Raw genomic sequence first — 27114 nt, forward strand, 5'->3', positions numbered from 1 at the left:
GCTTCTTTGCAAGCAACAACTCCTGCTGATAAATGTCCAGTAGCATCTTATCCTCAGACATGTGAATGGCATCTGGGTACTTATGTCAGTCACGCTCTTTCCTCCTAAATGATTGCTTCAGTGCCCACCGAGCATCAATAAACCAAGGAGTACAAGTTTTACACACACAGGTAACTGCCTTGAATGTAGCAGTAATATCCAAACACTCTGCCTCTGAGTTATATCAAAGTTCTACAGCATCAGAAGCAGATAGCACACTTATATTAGCCAGCTTGGAAACCCAAAGACCCTTCAGTTGTACAGGATCAACTGCACCCCTGACATGCCTAGTCCAACAAAACCCCAGACCAACAGGCTTTGTGAACATTGGAACAACCAATAATGGAACAACCACTGGCGTCAGAGAGGCAGCCATGACATAACTAGATACAAAAGACTCACCCAGAAAGAATAAGTCAAATATGTGACCTTCCATATGAATACTAGGTGTGAGAATTTGCTTCTAGCTCAAACCCACAAGAGCCCCAGAAAAATCAGAAATAACTGAGTCAGAAGCGGTTAGATCAAAATGCAAATTGAAATCTCCTAATAAGATAGCTTTATGAGGGGAGATGCCATTAGAAAGCAAAATGTTATGTTAATATTAATGCTAATGTTATATTCCCCTCAACACCTAAAAATAGGTTTGGAGTGGACTACAATTCAAACTGTAAATTCAATTTTAATTCAAAATAAAATCAGTCTACAAAACTGGGAGCTCACAATATAATAGTTAAATTAATATAAAGAAACATAGCATCAACAATTAATTAGAAAGCACATATTTTCTAAACAGATTCGACTTTAAAAGTTTGCAAAAAGGTAAGTAATGTGATTGAGATTTCACCAGAATTGGCAGAGAATTGAGAGGTTTGATATGAGAATAGAACCATAATATTTCTTAGAACGTGAACTCCTATAAGAAGGGAATGATAAGTTTAGATTATTTTGAATGCCACACCTGGAAATCAATATATTCAACATGGGAAACATGTAGCTAGGGGCCACTCCTTGTAATATCTTATGGACAAAACAGCAAAGCTTAAAAAGGACGCTAGCCTCCAATGTCAACCAGTGGAGTCTTTCATAAGATGGAGATACTCTATCAAATTTACCTAAACCACAGATTAGATGAATCACAGTGTTTTGGATGGTTCTAAGTTTTCTCAATAAATATTTAGAAAACAATCCAAGTATAAAATATTACAAACATGTCACAAATTATAGAACTATCAGCATAAAGAGTCCCAGGAGGACAATAGCACAAACAGTAACTGGAGATCTACATTCTACAAAATATGTTTGTACTTGGAATTCAGTGTTCTTACTCACTGGTCCACAGTTTTGGAATGCACTACCTAGAGTTATTAGGTTGTGTAGTAATACGACATTGTTTCATAAATTACTGAAGACACATCTGTGTATACAGCAGGAGCGTAGCTACGGGTCAGGCCTGCCCACCCAGTTTTAAGCGCAGTTGACTTAAAGCGCACAGAACAAAGCCAAAATCCGAAGTACATGAAACCAATAATACATACTATGCAATTCTGGGCAATGAATGCAAAGATCTCTCTAAACATGAGCTTGTTGCAGTATGTGTCAGGTACCTACACAAAGGAGTAATAAAGGAAAGGGCAATTGGATTTGTTGATACTGCAAACATGACAGCAAATGGGATTTCTGATAAAATCATAAAAGTGCTTGAAGTGCTTGAATTAGATCCAGAGTTATGTGTTGGCTTCAGCTTTGATGGAGCATCTGTGATGTCTGGAAACAAAGGAGATGTTCGTGTCATTTTGAAACGCACATTTCGGCGGGCTGTTTATGTTCACTGTAATTCTCATCGCCTCAATCTGGTTCTCTGCACAGCATCTAAAGCGTGTTCCTCTGTTAGAACACTTTTTGAAATTCTGAACTCCTTGCATAGTTTTATGACAGGTACATAAAGGCATGCTTGTTTTTTGGAAGTACAGAAACAACTCCATCCTGATAGACAATGCTTTGAACTTGAATGATCAACAGACACAAGGTGGAGCACAAAATCTGGCTCTGTGAAAAAATTATTGATGCTTTTGATGTTAATCTTATAGAGTGTCTAAAAGAAGCTTTTGTTCAGTTTAAGGAGAACACATCAAATGGCTTTGATAAGTTAACAGAGGATCTCATGGAGAAATATGATATTGAAAAGTGGGATGTTTCTTCCTCTCGAAAGTCAAAGCTACCTATAAAGTTTGGTGATTCATTTTTTTTCCCACTTTGGGTAAATCTTCTTCTGTTCAAAACAATGAAGACTTGAGACATCTGTGGAATGAGATAATTGACTGCCAGCTAAGATGATGCTTATAGAATGATGACTACTTCTGCTGCCTGTATGCCAACATCTGAGGCCTTTGGCCAAAGAGTCTACTGTCTCCGTGCACTTTATATGGCATTACCATAGAGGAAGCTGAATTAACAGTGTTTGTTCAGCATCTAAAACGCAAAGTAGCAGAAGGTATAAATTTTCCATCTTTAATTGAAGTACTAGACAACTGCAATGTGGACATTTTCCCAAATGTCAATGCCCTTTTAAGAGTACTTATCACTCTGCCAATGTCAACTTGCACTGTGGAACGACTGTTTTCAACTGTTAACAGGATCAAAAGGGCATCAAGATCCTCAGTGCTCACCAGTCACCTCCATAATCTGTCACTGTTATCAATTTAAAGAGAACTGTGTGATTCATTGGACTATGATAGAATTATTGATATATTCAACACCAAAAGACGGCGCCGCATTTTTTAGTGAGCATATTTCTCAACTTAATTTGCTAGATACTATTATATAGCTTTGGAATTGTACATTAGCACCAAATTCCAATTTACTTTATCTAAAACATCACTAGTGGCTGCCCACGAGGTATTTACAAGCCTATGTACAGAGAGACTCTTAGCCTTTGAGAAGGCCGAGCTGACTATAGAGGATATACCTTTTGTCAATCCCTATTAGACATGTGCTCCTTATTTAAACTGTATTTGATTTTTTTTTTTTTTGTCTCACTACACCAAACACATGTAAAAAATGTGTTTTGGCCCAGAAAACAATATGCATTCCATATTATACGCTTACTATTTTTGTATTAAAGCACACTGCACTGTTCTTTTTAAATAGTTGCACTTCTTGAGTGCATGTAACCACACCTGTACTTTATACATTTGATAAGTAAGAGATGGTTTTGTTGTTTTTATTTTAAACTTTTTATTTTTTTTACAAATGCCCCTGATGGACATACAGTGGCGTACCAAGGGCGGGGTGGTGGGAGCGGTCCGCCCTGGGTGCACGCTGCTGGAGGGGTACAAAAAGCAGCTGCGCGCCTGTCGGCTCCGCTGATTCCCTGCTCCCTTTGCCCCGGAATAGGTTACTTCCTGTTCTGGGGCAGAGAGAGCAGGGAGCCAGCGGCGCCGAGAGATGCACGGCTGCTCCCAGCAGCTAAAAATGCACCCGGGGGGGGGGGGGGGGTTGATGCTCTATGGGGGGGTGGGGTCATTGCGCTAGGGGGGTGTCGTGCTGCACCCGGGGGAGGGGTGCACATCAGCAATCCGCCCCAGGTGTTAGCTGTCCTAGGATCGTCACTGTGGACATAGCCTTCAGGCGAAACGTGGTCATGTTGGATAATTTTCAGTTAAGCTTTTTGTTTTTTTCTTCATCTGTGATTTGTTCTGTCCTTTGATATACGTTTCTTATAAAGCAAAGATAAAGGATATGTGCCAAACTGTGGCAATTTTATTTTGTCAGCATCAGAATAAAGAGAAAGCAGTAGAGCCAAAGGAAGGGAAAGACTTGAAAGGTTTTCTTCCTGTTTTGCTTAATCAGGCATTTATATTTGTTATAAGCAAAGTATATATGCCATTGCTGTAATTATACTGTTATGTGTGTTGACATATTTGCCATTATAGTAGACATATCTGATATCATATATATATATCTGATATCTGATATATCTGATATCATATATATATCAAACTTGATCAGATATGTCTACTATAATGGCAAATATGTCAACACACATAACAGTATAATTACAGCAATGGCATATATAGTGCCTACCCATATTAGCTCTGGGCCCAGCCAAAATGTCAAGTCTGGCTGCGCCTCTGGTGTGCAGGCATGGAGCTAATGTGTTAAATTTTGTACATTGCTGCAGTAACATAGATTTCATTTTATTTAATTTGCTTAGACCACATTTGTATGTGTTAGTATGAGGTATTGATTTGAATTTTATTTGTCTCAATTGGATTATGTATGTGCTCTTGTAATCTGCTCCATTCTGAATGCCACTGTTGGACATGGGGCATACTAGAGATCCAGAGAGAAGGGTCCTTTTCCTGTGACTCATCCATTGATGAAGTGACTCCATTTGGGGTCACATCCATAGTTCAGGAACCACTAGGTTAAACATATGTTCCTTATTAAATCATTCTACTTCATACAACTTCTATCATATCCCTTCTCAGCTGTCTTTTCATGACTCTGAAGAGCCCTATCTGGTTTGGCCTTTCTTCATAAGAGAGGTGTTCTATGCCTTTTTTTTCACTGCTTTTGCCCCTCTCTGAATCTAGCAGCTGTAGCACAATGGGATGAACATTTCAATGTAATGTCCACAATAACATCAATTCCTTTCTCAAAACGCAGCATTTTTTCCACATTAAAATTAACTCACCAATCACATGCCCAGTCTTCTAGGCTTATGAGATCTTTATGCAAATGCTCACAATTCTCTTCCATTTGAATGATTTTGTGTCATCTGCAAACCCATCACTCCTGTATCAATATTATTTACGACTACGTTAAAACAGTCTACTAGCTCCCAAAAGTGGAGTTCTCAACTACTAACTCTTATCCAAGTGGAAAACTTCAATATTTCCTCCTATCACAAAACTCTTAAGGAGTCTCTCATGATGAATTTTATCAAATGCCTTCTGAAAATCCAAATGCACTATTTAAACCAAAAATGTACCACATTGTTAAGGCAAGATATGTCCATGTTGAACCCATGCTGACTCATCCCTTTTAAGCTGTATCTATCTACATGGGCAGTAATTTATTATTAATTTTTTTTTTTTTACAATAGTTTCAACTATTTTGCCTGGCACCAACATAATACTCACTGGCTACCCCAGATCACTCCTGGAGTATGTTCTTATTTTGGTGTTTAATCTTTTTTTTTTGTAAACAGCTTTGGTTTGATAGAGACTAATGGGATGCAACAAAGATGAAGGTAAATGGCCCAATATTCAAAAGATTTATGCTCCTAACTTTGAGAGTTATGCTCAAGGGGTTCCCCTCTTTTTCCAGTTTTAATGTTATGATGTCTATGTTGTGTGTGTTGTGTTTTTTTTTTTTTACCTTTCCAGACTGCTTTTATATTCTTATGTGGATGACATAGCAATACTCTATCCTTTTTCTTTTTCAGCAGTTGATATTCTGCCTAAAATTAAATCTTCCTTTCTGAGGATGGAGCATTGGGTGAATCATTCATTTAAAACGTAATGCAGAAAAGATCAAGTTGATGTAGCTTAGATCACCATCTGTTGATTTTTTTTTTTATTGCAACAGGTTTCAGATCCTAGATAAAATGTTATACTGGAATCTTCTTTGAGGGTCCTGTGTGTTATGCTAGATCCTCATTTGACTTTGGACCAAATTCTATAAATGGTGCCTTAAAAATCAGCATTGAAAAACCACGTGGTTAGTTCAATTCTATAAACTGCACCTTATGTTAGGGAGTTTATAGAATATGCTTAGCAGCTGCTCTTGTGACTAAAATTTAGGTGCACCCATTTAGACCACCTAAAACCAGGCCTAAATATCTGCATCAAACGTAGGTGTAGATTGTATGTATTCTATAATAGTGTGCATAGTTTTTTTGAAATGCCCACCACCCACCCATTCCATGCCCATGGTCATGCCCCCTTTTTAGCTGTGTACATTAGAATTTACACCCACCATGTTATAGAATACACCTAGAAAGTTGTGTGCATAAATTATAATTAAAGCCAATTAGTGCCACTAACTAGTTGTTAAGTACCAATTAATAGCGCTGATTGGCTTGTTAATCAATTAAGTTGTGTGTGCAGTTTGGCCCTGCGGCCAAATTAGTGCACACAACTTCAGGCACCATTTATAGAATTTGGGGGAATATCATTAAAGATTAAGGGTCCTGTTTACTAAGCCGAGCTTTAGGCATGCACACTTTTTAGTACGCTCTAAAAATTAGCACACACTAATGATAGAGACACCCATTATATTCCTAAGGGTGTCTATTGTTAGCATGCACTAAAAAGTGTGCATGTCTATAGCGCGGCTTAGTAAACAGGGCCCTAAGAATGTGCTGTGGAAGGTAACTGCCAAAATGTGCCAGTTTTAACATATTTGGAAACATTTTTCATAGGAATGTTTTCGTCTGATTATTCAGACAGTTATATTCAGCTGCATACCAAGGGCGGGGCGGTGGGGGGTGGTCCGTCCCAGGTGCACCGGGGGGGAGGTCATGTTGCACCCAGGGGGGGTGCGCATCGGTGATCCGCCCTGGGTGGCAGCCAACCTAGGATCGTCTCTGGTTATATTATCACAACTGGACTATTGTAACATGCTTTATTTAGATTGTACAGACATGTCAGTGAAATAGCTAAAATTGGCCTAAATATAGCAGCTAGGATGATTTCGGAGCATGTAAATTTGATAGTTACCCCTTTTTTTTGGTTGACCTTCATTGGTTGTCAATTGAAATACAGTGCTATAAGAAAATGTGTACTTTTGTTTTTAGAATGTTACAAGGTCAAGCGCCAGGGTATCTGATTCGATTAATTGAGTTGCCTTTGGTAAAACACTCTATGAGCTCAAAGGATTTTTTAGTTCTTCCTTATCCTCCAGCTAAGCCCTTAAGGTTGAAGAAATAGCATGCTGACACATTCACATTTGAAGCAGCAAGATGTTGAAATGCTCTTTCTTTGTCTATTAGATATGGGTGTTACTTAAAGTTTAGAAAATTAATGAAGGCATTTATATTTGAAAGTTTTTTTGGTTAATTGTTAGTTGTTATATATTTGTGTTAAATATGGCTAGTATTTTTATTGTAATCTACGCAGAGTCTTTTTGGTTTGCAATGGAATATAAGTATATTGTATTGTATAACATGGTTTGTTTGAAAATTTACTATGGCTGAGTGCATAAATCTTTACTCAAAATTTCATTAAATTTGTAATTTAAGGAGCATAAAAAATGGGTGGCAACAGGAGCAGATTTAGGCAAAAAAAAAAGTTAGGAGCCTAGCACTGATTCTCAGTACTAGGCTCATAAATCTAGGGAAATGAATGGCAGGCCTATATTTAAAAGCATAACTTTTAAGTTCCTAAATTAAGATGAATTTTCAGTTGAAAACCTAAGCTCTTAAGTTTGGCTAAAAATAGAGCACAAATATAAGAGTATAATTTAGTAGCATAAATTTAGGAGATCAGCATTTTCTGAATATTCCATCTAAAGATTTTAAACGATAGACTATAGATTACTAGCAGTTTTATGTTTGACCTCTTTCAAAAATCTGAGATGAATACTTTCTGTTCCTGGTGTTTTGTTACTCCTGTTTTTCAATTTGATCTATTACATCTTCTAGGCTTAGCCCCTCTAAACCATCACCATCAAGAAACGTTTCTGATGTGGGTATATCCAAAAAAATGGGATTTATACCTGCTACCTGGGCTGTTTAAGTTTCAGAAAGGTCCTAATTTAGAACAGCATTCCACTAGAGGGGTTAGGGGAGGTCACCCACTTAATCCCCCAGTGATTGTTGTTCCCCCTGAATGCAAAGCTAGCAAGGGATATCAGACTCTGTAACAGCTTAGGTACAATATACATTTATGTTTCTGAAATAACTAACAAACTTTTATGTTCCAAACACATAGACATGGTATTTCAGAACATAAAATGTAAGAGTGAGCTAAAAACGCCAGTGCACCTTTGTAAACAGGGCCCTTTATGTGCCAGCACAAACATGTAGATGTTCATAATATTCCTATGGGTGTCTACAGAGTTAGCGCATACTAATTTTTAGAGCAGACTAAAAACGATAGTGCGCTTTTGTAAACAAGGCCAAAACTTTTATGTGCCTGATTTGGTTCTGTTGATATTTTAGAAATTTGTTGGGGTCTTTTACTAAAGTTTAGCTTGAGTTATCTACATCAGGGTCCATTTTATTCCTATGGTCCCTGCTGCAGATAGCTTGAGCTAAGCTTTATTAAAAGACCCCCTATGGTTCTAAAATAGATACTGCTACCGCATGTAATCAATGCATAAATATCCTTTCTACGATTGGGCTCATTTTAGAAAGAGAAGGGCGTCCATCTTTCGACATAAATCGGAAAATGGATGTCCTTCTCCTAGGGACGTCCAAATCGGTATAATCAAAACCCGATGTAGGACTTCACCAACTGCACTCCTTCACAAGGACGGCCAAAGTTCAAGGGGATGTGTCGGAGGCTTAGCAAAGGTGGGACTTGGGCATGCCTAACACTTGGGCGTCCTTGACCCATAATCAAAAAAACCAAGGACGTCCCTGACGAGCACTTGGACATTTTCACCCGGACCTATTTTTCTTACGACTAAGGTAAAAAAAAGGTGCCCGAAATAACCAGATGACCACCGGAGGGAATTGGGGATGACCTCCTGTTACTCTGCCAGTAGTCACCAACCCCCTCCCACCCTCAAAAAACATATTTAAAAATATTTTGTGCCAGCCTCTATGCCAGCCTCAGATGTCATACTCAGGTCCATGACAGCAGTATGCAGGTCCCTAGAGCAGTTTTAGTGGGTGCAGTGCACTTCAGACAGACTGACCCAGCCCCATCCCCCCCCACCTGTTAGGTTTGTGGAGGAAACAGCGAGCCCTCCAAAACTCACCACAAACCCACCATACCCACATCTAGGTGCCCCCTTCACCCGTAAGGGCTATGGTATTGGTGTACAGTTGGGAGTAGTGGTTTTTTTTTTTGGGGGGGGGGGGGTTGGGGGGCTTAGCACACGAGGTAAGGGAGCTATGTACCTGAGAGCAATTTATGAAGTCCACTGCAATGCCCCTAGGGTGCCCAGTTGGTGTCCTGGCATGTCAGGGGGACCAGTGCACTACGAATGTTGGCTCCTCCCATGACCAAATGACTTGCATTTGGTCGTTTTTGATATGGATGTCTTTGGTTTCAAAAATCGCAGAAAATCAGAAACATCCATGTCTAGGGATGTCCAAATCTAGGGACGGTAAAAATTAAGGATTTGGACGTCCCTGACGGTATTTTCAAAACAAAAGATGGACGTCCATCTTGTTTTGAAAATACAGGTTCCCCCACCCCTGGATTTGGATGTTTTGCAAGGTCGTCCAAATTGCAACTTGAATGGTCTATGCCAGAGCCGGTGGTTGGGAGGCGGGGCTAGTGCTGGGCAGACTTATACGGTCTGTGCCCTGAAGAGCACAGGTACAAATCAAAGTAGGGTATACACAAAAGTGGCACACATGAGTTGTCTTGTTGGGCAGACTGGATGGACCGTGCAGGTCTTTTTCTGCCGTCATCTACTATGTTACTATGTTACTATGTCCCTTTCGAAAATGCCCCTCCATGTATCTTAGAACAGGCTCTGCATTAGCAGACCATGTTCTAAAATTCTGACAGAATTTTGACTTGTCCCGACCTGGAGAAGTCAGTTAGGATTCCTTTTATGAAATCACTGAAGATGAACCTGCACATCTTCTTTCCTCCTCAAAACTATCTACCTGTTCCTCTGATCCTATTCCCACCCATCTACGTAGCATTATCTCTCCTACTGTCATCCCTTTTATCTGCCATATCCTCAATCTTTCACTTTCCACCACGACTGTTCCTGAAGCCTTCAAACATGCCATTGTCACACCACTCCTTAAAAAAACTTTCATTAGACCCCACCTGTCCTTCCAACTTTTGCCCTATCTCCTTCCTCCCTTTCCTATCCAAGATACTTGAACGTGCTGTTCATCGCTGTTGTCTTGACTTTCTTTCATATCAAGCTATTCTTGATCCACTTCAATCTGGCTTTCGCCCTTTTCATTCAACTGAAACAGCGCTTGCTAAGGTCTCCAATGACCTGTTCCTGGTCAGATCCAAAGGTCTCTATTCTAACCTCATCCTTCTTGATCTATCTGCTGCTTTTGACACTGTTGATCACAGCCTACTCCTTGATACACTGTCCTCACTTGGATTTCAGAACTCTGCTCTTTCTTGGTTTTCTCTTATCTCTCCCATTGTACTTTTAGTGTATACTCTGGTGGATCCTCCTCCACTTCTATCCCACTATCAGTTGGTGTACCTCAGGGATCTGTCCTGGGACCACTTCTTTATCTATACTTCTTCCCATGGTACTCTGATCTCATCGCACGGTTTTCAGTATCACCTTTACGCTGATGACTCCCAGATCTACCTCTCCACACCAGAAATCTCAGCAGGAATCCAGGCCAAAGTATCAGCCTGCCTGTCTGACATTGCTGCCTGGATGTCTCACTGCCATCTGAAACTAAACATGACCGAGACTGAGCTTCTTATCTTTCCCCCTAAACCTACCTATCCTCTTCCTGCTTTCTCTATTTCTGTGGATAACACTCTCATCCTCCCAGTCTTATCAGCTTGTAACCTTGGGGTCATCTTCGACTCTTCTCTCTCCTTCTCTGCACATATTCAGCAGACTGTTAAAACCTGTTGTTTCTTTCTCTATAATATCACCAAAATTCGACCTTTCCTTTCTCAGCACACTACCAGAACCCTTATCCACACTCTTATCACCTCTCACCTAGACTATTGCAACTTGCTTCTCACAGGTCTCCCACTTAGCCATCTCTCTCCTCATCAATTTGTTCAAAATTCTGCTGCATGACTTATATATTGCCAGTGTCACTGTGCTTATATTAGCCCTCTCCTCAAGTGACTTCACTGGCTTCCTATCCGTTTCTACATAGAAATCAAAATCCTCTTATTGACTTACAAGCACATTCATTCTGCAGCTCCTCAGTACCTCTCCATTCTCACCTCTCCCTACACTCCTCCCCAGGAACTCCCTCCACTGCTAACACCAGACTCCATTCCTTTTATCTTGCTGCACCATATGCCTGGAATAGACTCCCTGAGCCGGTATGTCAAGCTCCATCTCTGGCCGTCTTCAAATCTAGGCTAAAAGTCCACCTTTTTGATGTTGCTTTTAATTCCTAACCCTTACTCACTTGTTCAGAACCCTTACTTTTCATTCCCACCTTAGTAATTCCCTTATCTCTTATTTGTCCTGTCTGTCCTAATTAGATTGTAAGCACTGTCAACCAGGGACTGTCTCTTCATGTTCAAATGTACAGCGCTGCGTATGTCTTGTAGCACTATAGAAATTATAAGTAGTAGTAGTAGTAGATTGCACATCCTTTCTAAAATGCCACTCCACACCTTGGCTGCTAAAGTTAAGATGAAAATTTTGCCAACTATTAAATTAGCCATTAAGGCACATTAGCTACTTTCAACAATATTTCATCCTTTCTTACATAAAGAGAATAATTAAATCTTAGATCCAATTAACAAATCTGATTGTGCTGAACATCTAATTACAGTGGTTCTTCCAAATGAAAAGACCTTACAGAGTTTGTGAGGAGATTTGATTCCCTTTCTAGGTCAGACAAAGTCCATTTTAATTATGTTCATCAATATGTACAATTTTATCTAATTACCTATGTGGCTGAATTGTTTCTTGCATACTTCACGAACAATTTAAAAATAAACAATCTGAGTTCAGAAATCATCTAATGTTCTTATTTAAGACCACATTTTTTCTATTATGTTCGTTTAATTCTGAACACAGTGATTAGTTTATTCAATAGATTGCTTTCTTTGAGTAATTGAGAGTATAATTCCAAAATTAATGTGTTATTGATTGCAGAATTGGGTTGACTTTGGATACGTCTATCAACAAACTTGACTGTGGTACTTTAGTGCCAAGATTTCACTGTCTTCTTACTCTGAATCAGTGAGCGCTTAAAGTAGAAATTCATCAAATGCAAACATTTTACTTGTGAAATTCTATGATGTGATAGCTTTAGTGAGGGTTGGCTGCACAGCTTCTACAAACACGCAAACAGATAAAAGTAAAATAAAAACACTCAACAAAGTATGCTGAAACCTGTTCACTTCTCCGACATTGTAAATTGAAAACTAAATCTCTTGAAAGTCATTTACACTCTTCACATAGGCCTGTTTACTTACTGATTCAATGCTCTTCATGGAAGTCTTTCAAACACAATCTCATTTTCAATAGTCTGCCTCTGGCATGGTTACTCTTTTCCATATACAATGTCTCCAATGCTCACAGCGATAGTTCAGCAACCAAAGGATTCTTATCCTTTAAAATCTTCTCTCTCTAATGAGCACTCAACCCTGGAATTCCTTCTCTCTCAGTATAAAAGGTCTGAGCTAGGATGATCCTTCTTCCCTGGTATTCCACCAGATACTATAGCCTAAGCCAGATCATTTTGTGAGGATCCATGCCCTCATGACCTCTGCAGGAGACCTTTGTCCTTGAGGCACCTTCTCTTGCACTACACTGACTCAGGGCATTTAACTCTATCCTAGCCTAAACCCCACCCCTCTGACTCAGCCTCTGAGACAGCCTTTTAGTACCACTTGCTGTAAGGAGGCTTAAATGCACCACCAGTGAGGGAGTGATCTTGGGAACACCTGTTGCCTTACCACTCCCTCCCTCCCTCGCAAAGACCAAACCAATAATACAGGTGGGCACAGCCTAATAATCTCATTATATAACATTGCATTTTCTGGACCAGTTCAACACTATTAGTCATTGTCAAATCATTGCCCCAAGGAGTATAATTAATTCCGAATGGGAGCTTATGTAAGGTCAATTGTGTGAGGATGGCTGGCATTAATTGGTCCTACTTCATGCCATGCTAGCCTAGACATACCACAAAGATGCCAGATCCATAAAAGCCAAGGCCACTACCAAGAGGTCTAGGTAATTCCCTCTTAAGGGTGTATGAAGTGACAGCATATCCATACAGCTCATGAACCTAAGTAAACAAAACATAAGCAGAATGAACAATGTAATCAATACTGTGATATGGATTTTGCATAAACCAGGTCTAACTTATAGCTTATACTAGCCCAAACACCATCTACCAATTAACATGATTTGGTCCATGGAAAGGTCCAATTCATATGTGGTTGTAGCCACTCCTATTCTAAATTAAAGGGTGCCAAATCCATGTTCATCTAGCCCCATTACAACCAACCCTAATATTTGAACTTTTGAGAACAGGTAACAGGATAATTGAAGACTATTTATGTGTATTAAGAAGCAGGAAGGGTCTACTGGTCAAACATCCAAACAGCTAGTTAGATTCTGAAATGGATATGTAATATTAACCTTAGGCTGACCTAAACTAAATGAGCGACTCCAAGCATGCTGGTCAGTTTTTGAATGATGAATAGTGACCTTTTTTTGTGATCATCCAATGTAATGTCATTAAACAGTAGCCCTATTAATGCTTCTGGGTGAGCTCTATATATATGGGACAAATTAGTGGAGGAGTGACCTAGTGGTTAGGGTGGTGGACTTTAGTCCTGGGGAACTGAGGAACTGAGTTTAATTCCCACTTCAGGCACAGGCAGCTCCTTGTGACACTGGGCAAGTCACTTAACCCTCCATTGCCCCACGTAAGCCACATTGAGCCTGCCATGAGTGGGAAAGCGCAGGGTACAAATGTAAAAAAAGAAAAATCCAAAAAGCACTGAAAAGGGCCAGAAAAAAAACAACAACTGAAACATACCTGACCAACTGTAACACATAAACCATTCCTTGTGTTTATAGTTAAAATGACAGGCTGTATTTTATTTTTCAGCTGGGCTCCTGGAATCCAGTCACTGGCTTGAATGGGTCACTAACAGACAGGAAGCTTGAGAACAACATGCGGGGAGTGGTTCTACGTGTGACAACTGTATTGGTAAGTGGATGGATTTTGTGTACATTAAATGCCTCTTTTGCCATTTTTCTTTCATGTCTACGTCTCTGCTAACTTCCCTCATCCGCACACTAATAGGTTATTGACTGAGGTAGAGTGAAATGGATTTGAAACATTCATAGGTTTGTAAAGAATTCTGAGCAAGGTCAATGTACTAGGGTCCAGACTTTTGTTTGCCAATATTAGATCAATGTAGCTTTTTAAACAAATAGAGGTATTATCACTAATGCTCCATTCCAGCAAGTAAAAATGCCAGGAGATCAATTTATCCCAGGGCCATAAACTAGATCAAGGGAACAACCTTCGTCTGTTCAAATGAAGAAAGAAAATGTTCTGCTAGGTAGTTGTAAAGGATGAGTTGTCATTCCCATAGCCAGACCTATGCAAAAGATACAGGATTGCTTTGTGACTATCGTTTTCAATCCACCATGTCAAAATGAGCATAGTTTTGATTCCGTCTGTTACTCTTTGTGGTATTAAATTTTTGTGTGAAGTCTTAATGCAAAACTATGTGAAAACAAGTGAGCGAAAAAGACTTCCCTGGTCTGTTTTTCCATGAAAAACTTTTGAAAGCATCAGCAGAAGAAAATTTAAAGGCCTACTGGCTGACCTTATAAGGAAGGCTGAGCCTTAGTAGCAGTACCATGAGACTAGCACTAGAGGTTGCAGCTGTAATTTTGAATCCAGAATTGGCATAGACAAGAGTGATTGGTGTTCAAGCCTGCTTGGACTACCCCCCTGGATGCCCAGGGATGCTAAGGTAGACCCAGCAGGGCCAACTGTGGTATAGAAGGGGCCTTCTTTTGGAGGGTGTTAGAAGGAGGCCTTTCTCTTGTTAGGGAGGAGTTGGGAGGGGATCTTCTCTTGGGGTATCAGGAGAGTACTATTTTTCTGTTGGAGTGACAAAGATCAATCTTGGGGGTGGGGGAGGGGAGTACAAAGAATGTGTCAGGCCGCTACTCTGAACTTTTGTGGGTGCCAGCCAATATTCAGTTCCGGAACCCACACAGCTAAGCGACCAAAACTTTTTGTGTGGTCCTATCTGGTCGCCTAGCTATGAGGGCATTGGTTCTGAATATCACCAATACCCGCATAACACTCAGTTCCTCCCTGACTCTACCCCTAGATCACCCCTCCACTGCCTGCATTTGACATGACTGGTTAGTGCGAATACCCAGTGGCACTGCCTAATGTGAATTTCCACCAACCTTTACTAATCTTATATGTAAAGATACCTTTCTATTTTTCTATATGCTATCATCTAATTTTATGCAGCACTTAGCTTGAACAGGTTGGTGCTCTTAAAACCCCGACAGGTCCCCGTTTCGTGGCTACTTTTTCAAGGGGGAGTCACCAGTTCAAGTAGCTGTCTCAAGTGCATCTGCAGCATTACTTTGTCTCTCTCAAAATAGCCACGGCGTCTTTTTGAGAGACGCCGTGGCTATTTTGAGAGAGACTTGGAGGCATATTTTCAAAGCACTTTGGGAGGCTAAGTTCCATAGGTTTCTATGGAACTTTGGGAGGCTAAGTGCTTTAAAAATATGCCTCAAAGTAATGCAGCAGATGCACTTGAGACAGCTACTTGAACTGGTGACTCCCCCTTGAAAAAGTAGCCACGAAACGGGGACCTGTCGGGGTTTTAAGAGCACCAACCTGTTCAATCAGCATTTTTCATGCAAAAATGTTTTATACAATTACCTCCAAAGGGTTATTATATAAGTAAACTTATCTTCTCTCTTTAGGAATTTTATGTATTTATTTATTAACTTTTATATTACATTCAGTCATACAACATAAGGTTGAGGCAAGAAACAAGGAAAAAAAATACATATTGAAAATAATGTACTAAGCGCAGTAGCATGCAATCTACTCATAGCCGGATATCAGCGATAAACCTATTGAACATTCAGGTTTGAGTTCCACTAATCTCTCTAGAACTAATAAAAAGTTTCATTTTTGGGGGATCAAGAAACATATAAGTCACTGAATCCAGAGATACAATGCAGAGACATGGAAATTTTAATACAAATAAAGCACCTAAAGCAACTGCTCTAGGCCTAAGACTCATAAATTCTCATCTCCGCAATTGAGTCTCTTTATTTCTCTTTAGGAATTTTAAGTAACTAATAACTCAGCAATACAAATATGCAAACAGCATATCAGCAGCCAGATGGAAGTTCTCCAGTGGCACTTTTACAAAGTGTCAATAAGCCCAACGCGGGCTTACTGCATGATAATTTGGAACTACCACCATCCCAATGCGGCCACCAGCGGTAGTTTCGGCTCGAGCGTGTGCCATTTCTGGCATGCCGAAAAAACGTTTTTTTTTTCTAGTTCGGCACTAACTTGACAGTAATCAGGCATTGCCACACTCTTCCCGGTTACCATCGGGTTAAAGAGGGAGCCCTTATCACCACCTCAATGGGTGGTGGTAAGTGTTCCCCGCCGCATGGCCACGCGGTAAGAGTAATCTTGCCGCAGGGCCATTTTTTTGGAGGGCGGGGCTTTTTACCCGCTATGGTTCGTGGATAAACAGCCCCTGCCACTACTGCAGGACCCTTTTATATATATATATATATATATATATATATATATATATATATATATATATATATGATTGTTTCCCAGTTGGTGAAAGATTATATGTGTGCATTCAGTACAAAAATATCCAACTGTGAGGTGTTGAGGCAGACAAAGGGGTATATATATGAGGGATACAAAAATAATCTTATAAAGAAGCTTCAGATCACTCAAAACACAGCAGCCAGGCTTATATTTGGAAAATCACGATTTGAAAGCACCAAACCCCTTCGTGAAAAACTACATTGGCTCCAAATCAAAGAATGTATCACTTTTAAAATCTGCACCCTGATCCAGGATATATGACTGACCTCATAGACCTGCCAACCAGATCAGAAACTCAACCAGATCATCACAAACATACTTAAATCTTCGCCACCCTAATTGCAAAGGACTCAAGTACAAATCAATTTATGGATCCAGCTTCTCCTATATAAGCACGCAGCTCTGGAATGCACTCCCTAAAGCCATAAAAACTACGTATGACCACCTCTACTTCTGGAAATCACTAAAGACCAACCTGTTCGAAAAGGCATACTCCACTGACCCAACATCAGTGCCTGAACCCAGCAACACAAAGAAACCTAAACTTATAATGAAAACTATGAACACTATATAACTTCCCTCTCTACGATTTCAAATGTGTCTGTAACATATTTATCTCATTGATAATAACATCACTCTGTATTTGTTTCTTCACCGGAGGTGGCTATCACCTCACGGTACTATGTAAGCCACATTGAGCCTGCAAATAGGTGGGAAAATGTGGAGTACAAATATAACAAGTAAATTAATTAATTAATATAGAGAAGATGTTCTAGAAATAGTAGAGTGGGCATTGTTTGGCATTGAAGCAGAAAGGTTACTTAGAAAGAATCACAGTAGTGTGGGAGGAGGTGTTCTTGTAGCTACAGCTTACCTATTAGGTGATACTGTAGTTACTTATATCAATGAGGATGGAGGGCGTTAGGAGACCATTTCTAGTTTGCTATTCAGTTATTAGGAATATAGATTGCTGGGCAGCTGGTAGGTATGAGAATCGCTTGGTAACTTGCTTGCCTGGTACAAAAGTGGTGGCCCTCGCGTATCACCTAGACAAGTTTTTTAAACAGTGCTGATAAAAAGCTAAAAGCTCAGATATATGTGGGCACCATCATTGGAAGAAACAACAATATGATGATTTATTGTAAGAGAAAGCCCTGTTTTTTATTTTTGAAAGAATTCAATGAAGGTGACCCTGATTTCACTGCTAGTATCAGGTGTCTTAATCGTTGGAAGAAGCTATGAAATAAGGCAGCTCTACATTGCTGGGGAAAATCTGTTACCAAATTCTGAGGAATTTTTCACATTCAAAGCAAAGAGGTGTGTTAGCCGTGTTAGTCCACTCTTAAAGGTAATCTTAAAGGTAATCTCACCCTCCCCTTCCCCTCCCCACAAACATCCTGCTAGACTATGAAATGCTTCGAAGTCCCCATACACATCTCCTACCCACCCTGCTAGACCATCTATGAGGGACTGTTATATACACTGTCAGCTAACACATTTGCTTATTTCTGATCTGATGAAGAAGGACAACCTTCGAAAGCTAATCAAGAAATGTATTGTTATGTCCAATAAAAAAGGTATCATCTTATTTTCTTTTCCATGTTTTAATTTTGTTTGATTTCTATTGATCACATTCAAAGCGAAATTTCAGCATCTCCTTAAAAAGGAAGGTGTGTCAAGGAACTAGATGTACAACTGTGATGAAACCAGATTATATTTTATAATGTTGCCATCAAGAACTCTTGCATTACGGCTTGAGGCCTCGGCTCCAGATTATAAACAGAGTAAAGAAGGTGTGACTATTCTGGCCTGTAGCGATGTAACTGGTAAACATAAATTATCACTGACTTTCATTGGAAAATCAAACAATCCTAGGGCCTTGAAAAACATGACTCCCGTCTCACTTCTGGTGTCCTATAGGAGCCAGAGAAATGCCTGGATGGACAAAGACATTTTCTGTAACTGATTTTTTCCAAGAATTTGTTCCATCAGTAGAAAACGTCTTGAAAATGATAAACCTGCCTAGCAAAGCAATCCTTCTCTTGGATAATGCAAGGGCGAACTGAAAAGTGATGACATTAGAGTGCTTTTTCTGCCTCCCAATATCACATCATTGTGTCATACAATAGACCAGGGTGTACTTGGAAGCCTTAAACTAAAAAATATTGCCGTAAGCTTCTTACAATGCTTGTTTTTACACTGGATGAAGGAAAAGGAATGATTGAAGTTTTAAAGAAAGTGAACATCAAATATGTTATCTACTGGATCACCCTGTCATGGGATGAAATCGAGCCTCCATCCCTAGAAAAATCATTGAGAAAATTAATTCCTGAGAATTAAAATGAACAAGGACATGACACTAAACATGGAGCAGCCAAGAAAGATCTCCTTCCTTTGTTAGAGGAAATACCGGGCTGTGAGAATGCTTGTGAGGATGACATACAAGAATGGATGCAGGCAGACAAGCAAGAGAAACGAACTGACAATGACGTGATTGCTCTGGTGAACGGGAATGGGAATGGAGGTGATGGTGATGAAGACACCTTAAGTGAGGCTGAATCTAGAATTGTAAAAGTAATTCATAGTGAAGACATCAAGGCAATTGAGGTTGCACTGGCATATGTGGAACAATGAAAGAAAGTGACAGGTATATATGTAATGTTATTGAGATGCTGGTGTGACCTTGCAGCGAAGAATAGAAATAAAATGGGAAAACAAACATTAATCACATCATTTTACAAAGCAGTTTTATAATTTATATTTTTATCACTTGCTTTGTAACTATATAGTATAGTATCTACTGTTTCTAATTGTGCTTTTACAGTTCTGTATTGGTCTTATTTTATAGTATAGCACAGTGATTACAGTATGCTTTAGCACTCCAATCATTCTTCAGAACATACTATTTTTGAAAATCAGGAACTCTATGCCTTTGTTGATGCATTTTTTAATGGGTTCCCATTGTTTTCCATATTATCCAGCTTTTTGTTTATCTGACACTGGGTCGGTCCTGTTTATGTTTGATAATCAAGACTATACTGTAGATTGAATTGACAAACTACAGAGTAACAAATCATTAGGATTCAATTGTATTCATCCCAGATTTTTGAAAGACCTCAGACATTAAATTGCTTACTTGTTGCTAATAATCTATATCGTATCATTTAAAATAGTTGCAAAACCTGAGGGTGGCTCCAGGGATGATTCAGAAAACTGATAAGCCTTAATGTTGGTTGTAGACAAAATATTGAAGCTATTCTAGAACTCAAATTTACTAGCCAAAAAGATAGATAGGATTTGATGGGAATGAGATAGCATGGGAATGAGATAGACAGGACTTGCCTTACTGATTTTTAAGAAACATGGATAAAGATGAAACAGTTGATGGTGTGACTGGTTTTTCAGAAAATATTTGACAGAGTACCTCAGGGGAGATTCCACATGAAATTAAAAAGTCCTAAAATAGGAGTCAATGCTCTGTTGTGAAATAGAAATTGGCTAAAAGACTGTAAACAGAGAGAACAAAATGGTGAATTTTCCATATGGGAAAAGATCAATAGTGGAGTACCCCAATGATCTGTTATGATCATGGCTGTTTAGCATAATTGAAATGATCTGGACAAAGGAGTATTGAGTGAGGTGATCAGATTTTCAGATTATGTAAAATTATTCAAAGTTGTCAAAACAGCAGAGGAACAGTGTTTGAATCAGAACAAAAAACTGTTATCTTTAAAGTCAGGAAAAAATGAGATAATTAAGTACTGATAGGCACGCAGAAATGTTTTTTCTTCACAGGACTCTCCTTTTCTCCCTCCACTCCTGGCATCCTCTGGCTCCTCTGTCAGAAGTCTGCCTCTCTTTTTACACCGATATAATAAGCTGTGCAGTTTCCTTACTCATGAGTACAAAACCAAAAGTTTAATTCCTGATATAGGGGCCCTTTTACCAAACTGTGGTAAAAAGTGGTCTTAGCACATCCTTACATGGTCATTCCCATGCACTAAGGCCATTTTTACCACAGGGGTAAAATGGCCATTTTTTTTTCCATTTTCACTATTAATGGCCATGTGCTAATTTTCTAATTAATGCGTGAGCCCCTACTACCAGTCATTATGTAAGCAGTAAGGGCTCACGTGCTAATTGGTTAGTCCGCGGCAATATAGCTATATTAACTGATTGGTTCAGAACATGTTCACTCTCCACCCCTTTCCATTGCACTAAAAAATTATTTTTTAGCGTGTGGGTACCACTTGCACATGTAAAACTTACCGCAGGACGCTCCACGGTAAGCCCTTTTTTGCTGCAGTAAGTACACATTAGTGCTTACCTCAGCTTAGTAAAAGGTCATCCTAGTAAACAATTGGCATGCAACATATTGGTGCTAAAGGTTCATAGAAAGTACATATTTGCACCAGTGCTGCAGTAATGAATACACAGTTAGGACAGTGACCCAGATCTTAGGCGGTCACAAGAACAAACAGGTGGTGGGTGGCCCAGCATGGCCAATGGAGGTCAACTTGGAGGAGGAAGGGGGAGGAGGCTGGGGAGTTTAAGGAAGGGATGGCTTAAAGAATGCAGGTTAGGGATGGGGGAGGGGAAGTAAGAAAGATAGAGGAGATAGGAGGAGACATTGCTAGAAAAGGATGGGTAAAAGGTGGAGAAAGGAAGTGGCCACTGGAAAGGGAAAGTGGAAATGGGACTTGATATACCGCCTTTCTGAGGTTTTTTTTTTTTTTGCAACTACATTCAATTAACATGAGATACCTTCCAGCTCATTTTCGAAAGTGATCGCCGGCCATCTTCTGACACAAATCGGAAGATGGCAGGCGATCTCCTGAAACCGGCCAAATCGGTATAATCGAAAGTCGATTTTGGCCGGCTTCAACTGCTTTCCGTCGCAGAGCCGGCGAAATTTCAAGGGGGCGTGTCGGTAGGGTAGTGAAGGCGGGACGGTTGCGGGACAGGGGCGTGCTCATGAGATGGCCGGCTTCACCCGATAATGGGAAAAAAAGCCAGGCTTGATGAGCATTTCACCGGCTTTACTTGGTCCCTTTTTTTTCACGACCAAACTTCAAAAAGGAGCCCCAACTGACCAAATGATCATCTGAGGGAATCGGGGATGATCTCCCCTTACTCCCCCAGTGGTCACCAATCCCTTTCCACCCAAAAAAAATAAAAAAAATCCAAGTGCTCATCAGGGATATCCTAAATCAAAACTATTTTTGGTTGGCTTTTTCAGTACTCCCAGTGGGATTTGAACAGGCCACCTCCGGATTACAAGACCAGTGCTCTAACCACCTGGCCACAACTCCACCTACTTTGAGAGCCCTCCCTTTTGATTATGCCCCTTCAGGTCTCTCTCAGCCAATCACAGACAGGGATCTCACTTGGCCAATCACAGTGCATTTAGCTGTGTGAGTAGCTGAGAGAGATCCCTGTCCGTGATTGGCTGAGAGAGACCTGAAGGGGCATAATCAAAAGGGAGGGATGTCCAAGTAAGTGGAGCTGTGGCCAAGTGGTTAGAGCACTGGCTTTGTAATCCAGAGATGGCCAGCTCAAATTCCCCTGGGACTACGTAAAAAGCCATCCCTGATGAGCACTTGGATTTTTTTTCCACTTTTTTTGAAGCCGGCCATCTGTAAACCCGTCAATCTCAACATTTGGCCTAAATGTTGAGATTTAGTTGGCCCCAACCATATTATCAAAAGAAAAGATGCCCGGCCATCTTTTTTGATAATACTATTGGCACCGCCCCTTTGCGGAGTGGTGGCCGGCCATATAGATGGCCGGCGCTGTTCGATTATGCCCCTCCTTACCACTAAGTCAATGGCTGGTGGTAAGGTCTCAGACCCAAAATGGACAAGCACCACTTTTTATTTCGCCTTTTTCAGTAAAATTTAAAAAGACCTTTTTACAGGTGCACTGAAAAATGGATCTGCACGTGTTCATAACACGTACCTACACTACCATAGCCCATTTTTCAGCTCACCTTAGTAAAAGGACCCCTGTCATGATGTCACAGTATTAAAAATGCCATTTCCAATGTAACTCGAAATGTAAATGCAGCTATTAGATATAAACATATTCAGCTACTGGTACCTCATTTTACCAAAGGGAGGAAAAAACTGATCATTCACCCATTATAGAAATCGCTGTAACAGATGGACAAATCTAATTAATTCCTTACCACAACACTTGTACATACTAACACAGACAAAGGCATCAAGGTCACCTTCCAGTCCATCTATAATTTTGCTACACCCTTGAGAAGCATAGTTGACATCCTCATTGTTGTGGAAATATCTATTAAAGTGATTAACTTCTCATTTCAAGAATAATTGTCCTCATGGTCTTTATGATTGCAATGCTCCATCTCAGGCTCTGATTTTAAATATTGTTGATAAATAGAAATTGATTATGCACATAATAAAATTTGAGAAATCATGTATCCAACATGTGAAACAAATCTATCATTTATAACTTTGCAATGCCTAAAATATTTTAGACATTTTTAAGTCATTTTGAGACACTGCATTTAATCTTGATACTTTCTGAGGAAATAATGGCCTACTGGGCATGCCATTTCTTAAGATACCAGATCCCTAATACATTTTTCACAGGGACTCAGATCATTTCCTCACTCCACCTCATATTCCATATAAATTGCTATGCTCCTATATCAGATTTCACCTTACCTTGCATAACCCTTTCTTGCCTGGTGAGCATCAGGGTAGATTAGTTGAAGTATTTTTTAGAACTGTTTATGAGTTCAGGGCCAGAACCATAAATACATAAGTACATACACTGCCTTGGGTGAATTTCTTCAAAAGGCAGTACATAAATCCAGATAAATAAAACTAAATAAATAAGCGTTGCCATACTGGGACAGATCCAAGGTCTAACAAGCCCAGTATCCGTTTTCCAAAAGTGGCTATATCCAGGTCACAAGTACAAGGCAGAATCCCAAAAGAGTAAAATAGAACTCATTCTACTTTTTCTGGGAATAAGCTTTGATTTTTCCCCAGTCCTCCTTAATAACTGTTTATGGACTTTTCTTTTAGGAACTTATCCAAACCTTTCTTAAACGCTGCTACACTAACCACTTTTACCACATTCTCGGGCAACAAATTTAAGATCTTAATTATATGTTGATTGAAGAAATATTTTTTCCTGATTTGTTTTAAATGTAATACTTACAGGCTTATTTTCGAAAGAGAAGGGCACCCATCTTTCGACACAAATCGGGAGATGGGCGTCCTTATCTCAGGGTCGCCCAAATCGGCATAATTTAAAGCCGATTTTGGTCGCCCCCAACTGCTTCCCATCATTGGGACAACCAAAGTTACCGGGGGTGTGTCGGAGGCGTAGCGAAGGTAGGACTGGGGCGTGCCTAACAGATGGGCGTCCTCAAGCGATAATGGAAAAAAGAAGGGCTTTCTTGATGAGCACTTGGCCGACTTTACTTGGTCCACTTTTTCTTACGACCAAGCCTCAAAAAGGCGCCCAAACTGGCCAGATGACCACCGGAGGGAATCGAGGATGACCTCCCCTGAGTCCCCCAGTGGTGACTAACCCCCTCCCACCCTGAAAAAACAACTTTAAAAACTTTTTTGCCAGCCTCAAATATCATACTCAGGTCCATCACAGCAGTATGCAGGTCCCTGGGGGGGGGGGGGGGGGGAGATGTGTGTGTGTGTCAGTGGAGGCATAGCGAAGGCATGGACATCCTTCTTTCAAACATTTTGGACGTCCTAAACTGCCTCCCCCCCCCCCAGGGATGACCAAATTTCAAGGGAGTGGAGTGGCCTAGTGGTTAGAGCACTGGTCTTGCAATCCAGAGATGACCAGTTCAAATCCCACAGCTGCTGCTTGTGATCCAAAATCCAAATAAATAAAAGGGGTGTTGGAAGCATAGCAAAGGCATGGACATCCTTCAAACAGAAACATCCACATTTTGGACCTGCCATAACGAAGGCACCTAACACTTGGACATCCTTCACCCATACTAAAATAAAAAAAGACATCCCTGATGAGCACTTGGACATTTTCACCTGGACTTGTGCTTTTTTAAGGTTGTAGACGGCAATTTATTTAAGGTTGTAGACGGCTGTTATACACGCAGCTTGTCTGCGTGTATGAAGCCGTCTTTGGCATGCGCAGAGCAGCCACACATAACGCTTGGCTGCTCTGCACTGGCTTCCCCTCCTTAGGAAGGAAATCATGTGCAAATGAGCTAACAGTGAGCAGCTGATTTGCATGCAATTTCCTTCATGCATGCATGTTCCTTTCTGAATCGCTAAGTGATCGGTAAGGGAAGGGCTTTTTCCATTCAGTTAGTACATCAGTTAGTCCACTGCAGTGCCCCCTAGGGTGCCCGATTGGTGTCCTGGCATGTGAGGGGGACCAGTGCACTATAAATGCTGGCTCCTCCCATGACCAAATTAGTTGAATTTGGTCATTTTTGAGATGGGCAAAAACCGGGGACGACCATCTCTAAGGTCGACTATCTCAACATTTATGTCGACCATCTCTAAGGTCAACCTAAATGTTGAGATTCGGGCGTCCCCGACCGTATTATTGAAACAAAAGATGGCTGCTGAAATTTTACGATCCGATTCTAGATTCCCCTCTTCTAGGTGTTATTAGGGGAGTTCTAGATTCCCCATCTTGTTTCGATAATATGGGTTTCCCTGCCCTTCAAAGCAGGATTCCTTTGTGTTTATCCAACGCATGTTTGAATTCCATTATCATTTTCATCTCCACCATCTCCTGTGGTGGGGAAGGGCATTCCACATATCCACCATCTTCTCTGTGAAAAAAATATTTCCTGACATTACTCCTGAGTCTGTCGCCCTTCAACCTCAATTCCTCTAGTTCTACCGCCTTCCCGTCTCCAGAAAAGTTTCGTTTGCAGATTAATACCTTTCAAATATTTGATCGTCTGCATGATGTCACCCCTGTTTCTCCTTTCCTCCAAGGTATACATGTTCAGGTCAGCAAGTCTCTCCTCGTATGGTTTGCAACGCAAATCCCATACCATTTTTGTAGCTTTTCTTTGCACTGCTTCCAGTCTTTTTACATCTTTAGCAAGATGCAACCTCCAAAACTGAACACAATACTCTAAGTGGGGCCTCACCAATGACTTTTAGAGGGGCATCAACACTGCCTTTCTTCTGCTGGTTATGCTCCTCTCTATGCAGCCTAGCATACTTCTGGCCACGGCTGTTGCCTTGTCGCATTGTTTCTTCCCCTTTAGATCCTCAGACACCATCACCCCAAGGTCTCCTTCCTGAGTCGAGCTTACTAATCTCTCCCCTACTAACCTTTTGGGTTTCTGCACCTCAAGTGCATCACTCTACACTTCTTGGCATTAAATTTTAACTTAAAATATTAACTCAAAAAAACCTTTGAACTTGAAACTTAAATAAATTAGCCTTAATCTAACATGATGATCGAGAATACTATTTTTTTCTTTTTTAATATGCGATTAGTGCTCAGTTCCTGGGGCGCGTCCCGCAGGGTTCACTTGCAGTATAATACTGCTTAAAATGCCCGTTTCAACATCATGGCACTCCAACCTCCCTTTCCTAATGAAGTTAGAAACATAATGTTTGAACATAGTTCAATGTCAGTAGAAGTGAATTTTTTTTTTTGTTACATTTGTACCCCGCGCTTTCCCACTCATGGCAGGCTCAATGCAGCTTACATATTGTATACAGGTACTTATTTGTTATTCTAACTCCGTAATGATTAGTATTATAGTTTAGACTTGATAATTTTGCATAAACTATTCTTTAAACGGAGTAAGGTACAATGTTCACTTCAAAACAAACTCTCTACTTATCTTATGGTGGAGTTGTTGCGGTCATAGATGAAAGACTTGTCCTGCTGGGGTCCCAGTCTATAACGTGACTTAAAAATGGCTGTGGTATGCAGTTTGGTCCCTATTAAAAGTTTCAATATTCATCAATTGGTGTCATTACTTTAGTTCCTTACATGCGGGCATGTTTCACTCTTCGACGTCCTCAGGGGAACGGTATGCTGAGTCTAAAATAATAAAGTTTAACAATGTCACATTGAGCTGATTAGTTATTAAACAACTTTAAATTTTATCTTATTGTTATGTTAGCTCAAATATAATGGCTCAAAAATAAACAGTAATTTTTGGCTAACCTGTGGCGGGAACCAAATGCCTCAACTTTCCACCGGCCGAATGCCGGTGCATGCGCGTTACTCCTACTCCTTACTCTTTCCCTGGCTATTTAAACCTTAGGGGCGTGTCATGTCAACCAATCGATTTCTTTGTTTAGTCCACGTGGAATTACTGTTTGCCATTGGTAGATCAAGCGTTGTTCCTTATGGATCAAGATAGGTACTATGTCTCCCATGAC

General features: G+C 40.3%; 1 protein-coding gene across 1 annotated transcript in view; it reads left to right on the forward strand.

Annotated features, from left to right (window-relative positions):
- Positions 1-27114, forward strand: part of GRID2 (glutamate ionotropic receptor delta type subunit 2) — a 1142370-nt gene that overhangs the window by 515930 nt on the left and 599326 nt on the right. The window contains exon 7 of the mRNA XM_030190694.1: positions 13979-14080. Coding sequence (XP_030046554.1) covers positions 13979-14080 — 102 coding nt within the window. The remainder of the gene's footprint in view (positions 1-13978; positions 14081-27114) is intronic.

The sequence above is a fragment of the Microcaecilia unicolor genome, chromosome 2, assembly GCF_901765095.1.
Source record: "Microcaecilia unicolor chromosome 2, aMicUni1.1, whole genome shotgun sequence".
NCBI lineage: Eukaryota > Metazoa > Chordata > Amphibia > Gymnophiona > Siphonopidae > Microcaecilia > Microcaecilia unicolor.